This window comes from Tamandua tetradactyla, chromosome 6, assembly GCF_023851605.1.
Source record: "Tamandua tetradactyla isolate mTamTet1 chromosome 6, mTamTet1.pri, whole genome shotgun sequence".
In the NCBI taxonomy this organism is placed as follows: Eukaryota; Metazoa; Chordata; class Mammalia; order Pilosa; family Myrmecophagidae; genus Tamandua; species Tamandua tetradactyla.
Window position 1 is genome coordinate 26050497 of NC_135332.1, and position 5168 is coordinate 26055664.

A 5168-nucleotide genomic window follows, 5' to 3' on the forward strand; every position below is an offset into this window, starting at 1 on the left:
CGGGTGCAGCGATCAGGAGGAAATGACGGAGAATAAGATCAAGGTGAAGTAGACTCATTCCCCAGCTGACTCACAAACTTGAAGGAAGAAGAGTCTGCAACGTTGGGCGTCAGTTTATTGTTTGTCAGCAAAGCATGGGGAGCACATTTATTGCAGGAGTAGGAACTTTGGCCAAATGGCTGAGGAAAGATGGTCTACGGTGAGTGGTGGGGATGGGTGAGGGCTTCAGCAACAGGAGGGTCGGCAACATCTGGAAACACAGCAAGGGCTGCAGCAGCAGGTGGGGCGGCAGCAGGTGGTCCTACAGCAGGTGGTCTGACAACAGACTGGGCGGCAGCAAGGCTGGCAGCAGCTGGACCCACAGCAGGTTGGGCAGCAGCAAGGCTGGCAACAGCTGGACCCACAGCCGCTTTGGCCACAAGAGCTGGAAGCACAGCAGCTGGGGCGGCAGCAGGTGGTCCTACAGCAGGTGGTCTGACAGCAGGTTGGACGGCAGCAAGGCTGGCAGCAGGAGCCACAAGAGTTGGACCCACAGCAAGTGGGCTGGCAGCAGGGTGTGCTGCAACAGCAAGGCTGGCAGCAGCTGGTCCCACAGGTGGGCTGACAGCAGGTGGTCCTGCAGCAGGTGGTCTGACAGCAGGTTGGACGGCAGCAAGGCTGGCAGCAGCTGGACCCGCAAGGGCTGGACTCACAGCAAGTGGGCTGGCAGCAGGGTGTGCTGCAACAGCAAGGCTGGCAGCAGCTGGACCCACAGCAGGTGGGTTGGCAGCAGGTGGTCCTGCAGCAGGTGGTTCTGCAGCAGGTGGGCTGGCAGCAAGGGGAGCAGCACGAGTGGCACATGGTGTCAGGTGTGGAGGGCGAGTTCCTGTTCAAGGTGATTTTCCCAGATTCTGACACCTCCTTCTCTTCTGGAGCTTTTATACAGTGGGACCCCAACGTTGGGGCCAATGAACAGAACTATCCCTGTTGTTTACGTTGTTTTCCATGTTCCATGGGGAAATGGCCCAAGGAGGAAATTATTCCTGAAGTGTTAAGAATTTTTCCAGGGTAATTGATGTGTTTGTTTTCCTCATTGATGCTTAAAAACAAGTCTATTTTCCAGAAATGAGAAATGCAGTCAGTAAGCACTGTTACACCTATTGGAGGTCACAAATGTCCATCTGCATCTGCTTCCCTCGGGGACACATTGGGAAGCACCTCTGAAGAGAGGGTGATGACTGCTGTGTAACATACGCGAAATTCTGCATCTTTCCCCAGCTCTCCCCTTCCCACCGTCTCTGAAGCATGGATGCTGCCCTGACCTTAAAACATTAACTCTTACTTTGAGGAAAGCGTTAAGAATATTTTGTAACGGTCCGATAGGCCAGCTCTAATCATTAATATGAATTCATACCAACCTCTCGGTGTCAGTCCCTCGAACCGACCCTACTTTGTTCTGACCTTACAAAACATCTCCCTGTCCTCTTGGTCAGTGCGGACCATCATAGCCAGGACTTGCTGTCTCTTTCCCCACTGCCGAGAACTAGGATCCTGTGCAAGCCCCTAATAAATGCTCTTTCTTCCCTGTCAACCTGGGTTTCTCCGAGGCATTCTTTGGTCTGTCGTACCCTTGCAGTTAGCTGGAAGGCGGTCTTACTGCATAGCTCCTCACCTTACTGGAAAATGGTGGGCCCTGGTGATAGATGAGTTATCTAGGGTGCTGATTCCACCTGTAATGTGGACGCTTGTTTTGGATTTTCTGTCCTGCTCTAAACAATGAGAAAACCTGTGGAATGTGTAAAACGGCTATTTGCAGGACAGCAATCAACTCTGAGCTAAGATCCTTAAATGATCATTAGGAAACACATCAGGTAAACCCTGCATTTTCCCTGATTTTTCTCTTTTTACAAGATTTTGGTTCGGGTCAGGAGATATATCTCAACCTCAAGTTCAAAAGTCTTCATGTATATTACCTATATGAGTTTTAAGATTTTGTTTTTATCTTTAGTTCATCAATCCTCATAGGATTGACCTTTGTACATTATATTGGTTTAGAATACAGTTTTATCAGTCCCATGGGGATAGTTTGTTTCTAGCTTGATCAGTGAACATCCTATCCTTCATCTATAATATTATCAATTTCAGTCTTCTCATTTTTCTTCTGACACTAATTTATCAAATTTCTATTAGAAGAAAACCCACTAGATTTTGGTTTTGTTAGTCCCCTCTCCTGTATTCTTGTGATTTATGGTGTTAACTTAAAATTTAATTAATTTATGATTTCCTGGGTAATCCTATTTTCATTTTTTTAACTCCTTAAGTGGATGTTTAATTAATTTTGAGGTCTTATTCTCATTAAAGTAGTGAAGTCTATAAATTACATTGCAGTATCAATTTAACAGCATCTCAGAGTTTTGATATATATATTCACTCTTTTCGTTTACACAATCTACACTTCACATTATGAACTATTGAGGGGGTTCCTCCCTGTTAGTGCATCTTCTACAATTTATCCCTTCTATTGTGCCCTCTAAAGGCTACATGCTCACCTCTTCGTTTTGTACCCAATATTATGGTTGGTTCTTTCTGCCTCTACCTTAAATTTACATTATCTCTTCATTTTGGAATTATTTCAGACTTATAGGAAAGCTTCAGAAAAATTATAAGGATTCCCTTATGTCTCAAATAGTATACATAATTAATTAAAAATGAATCACAAAAATAAAAAAACAAACAAAAAAAAGGAATCATGGACTTCAATTTTCAGAATAAAGGCATAAAGGTTTAGAAAAACACAGGTTTACACATGGTTTATGGCGGTGGTGTGGCCAGGAAAGAAGTGAGGGTGGCTGACCAGGGCTCTCGGAGGGATCCTTTAGGTGGTGCAGACGTTCTACAGATTAACTGTGTCAATGTCAAGTCCTGGCTGTGACGGTCGGTCGTTTTCAAAGATATTGTTGGAAAGTGGGTCAAGGCTACACGGTATCTCTGTTTCAAAACAAGAAGTTTGCTCTAAAAATTCAATTGAAGACAGGAAGGGAAAGTTTAAAATGCAATGTGTCTTTAAAAAGCAAAAGAATGAGGAGCTGGGAGCACAGCCAGCTTTGATCACCTCCAGTATGGCCATGGAGATCCTCTGTCAGAGGGAGGTAAGTCTCTGCTTCAATAAAGACCTCACTTTCTCTTGAATCGGAAGTCACAGGATCCGTGCTGCCTTCCCAAAGACCTAAATGTTTCCATTCAAGTCTTTGTCCGGACTAGAGATGTCCAGGAGAAATCTCAGACTGGGTAGGTCTTGACATCGATTTGTGAAGCATAATGGCTGTGGGCCCTAACGTCCATTCCTAGGCTACCCCTGCCTCCCGCGCATAGTGTCGCACAGTCTCACGCTGCCGCCCACCAGCTCTGCACATCCGCATCCATTTAAGACACTCTCAGGCCCCCAATCTCATCATTCAGCTCTGGGAGCTGCACTTTAGAGCAGTTCTAGAACCGCACATCCACACAGCCCTCAGCCTTACTTCCCAGCTTGAGAAAGTGCTGACCTGCGGAGCCGAGTCACATCGCCCCCAATCCACAAAGGCATAATGCTACCTGCTGCCACAGATCTATGCATGTGAGCAAAGGGCCCCATGCCTTAGATCAGCACACACCAGGGTTATGGCCCCCAGACCAGTGCACCCACACAGCTACATTCTCCCTGGCCACTGGGCTACCTCATGCACAAGCATCAGCATAACATCCCCAACCTGCACCTATACCTGTCTTGAAACAAATCACCATACTGAGTGCCCCACTGCATGCACTGCTTCCTGCTCGACAATCGTCCCACAAACACAAGGCCTTAGACTACTGAAAGAAATCAACTCCCAAAGCAAATCAGTCAAGATATTCACATGCCACAAATACAGCAGAATTCTAAGCATATCACAATGCACACAGATATAGCCTGCCTAATGACCAAATGAAAACACTTGAGGAGACACAGACATTGGAACATCTAATCAAAGATGTTCATACAACTCTACTTAATAAATAAGTGGGATAGCAAATGACATAAAGGAGACCAAGAAGACAGTAGAAGAGCAGAAAAAGGGACTTGAAAGAATAAATAGAAAAATAGCAGGTATCACAGAGACTAAGGATTCTATTGACCAAATAAAAAACATGTGGAGGCACACAACACCAGATTTGAAGAGATAGAAGAAAGAATAAGTGATGTAGATGATAGTATAATTGACTTTGAAGACTCAAAACAGCAAGTGGCAAAAAAAAATTGAATTGGAATTCAGGGAAATGATAGGCAAAACAAAGCACGGAAATAGAAGAATCATTGGTGTCCCAGAAGGAGAAGAGAGGAGTAAAGGGCTAGGAAGAGTAGTTGAGGATATAATGGGGGAACACTTCCCAACCTTCATAAAGGACATAAATATACAAGTCAAAGAAGCCCAATGTACTCCAAACAGAATAAATACAAATAGGCCTTTCCCAAGGTACATACTAATTAATCTTTCAAATGTTGAAGATAAACAGAAAATCCTGAAAGTGGCAAGAGAAAAACAATTTATTACATACAAGGGCAACTAAATAAGCCTGAGTTCAGACTATGCAACTAACACCCTGGAGGTGAGAAGGCTGTGGTTAGATATATTCAAGATCCTGAAAGAGAAAGACTTACAGACAAGAATTCTGCAACCAGCCAAATTGTCGTTCAAAATTAAGGGAGAGATTAAAGTTTTCACAGACAAACAAGTCCTGAAAGAATTTGTGAACAAGAGACTGGCCCTACAAGAAATAGTAAAAGGAGTACTGTAGGCTGAAAAAAAAAAAACAGGAGAAGGAGGTCTGGAGAAGGGCACAGAATTGAAGAGAACCCCTAAGGGTAATTTAAAGAATACAAAGAGAAGGAGGGAAAGAATATATGGTTCTAACCAATAAAATTAGAAAGATAAGATGATGGAGTCAAGAAATGCCTTTGCAGTAATAACTTTGAATGTTAACAGACTAAATTTACCAATTAACTATACAGATTGGCAGAATGAATTAAAAAACATAATCCAGACATATGATGCTTACAAGAGACTCATCTTAGACACAAGGATGCAAAAAGATTGAAAGTGAAAGAATCGAAAAAGTTTTCCCACACAAGTTGTGACCAAAAGAAAGGAGTAGCTATACTAATATCGGAC

The 5168-nt window shown here is 43.8% G+C and overlaps 1 protein-coding gene across 1 annotated transcript; it reads right to left on the minus strand.

Annotated features, from left to right (window-relative positions):
* Positions 1-225: 225 nt before the first annotated feature.
* Positions 226-840, minus strand: LOC143687442 (uncharacterized). The gene has a single exon (XM_077164431.1). The coding sequence runs from the start codon at positions 838-840 to the stop codon at positions 226-228; it is 615 nt and encodes a 204-aa protein (XP_077020546.1).
* Positions 841-5168: the final 4328 nt, after the last annotated feature.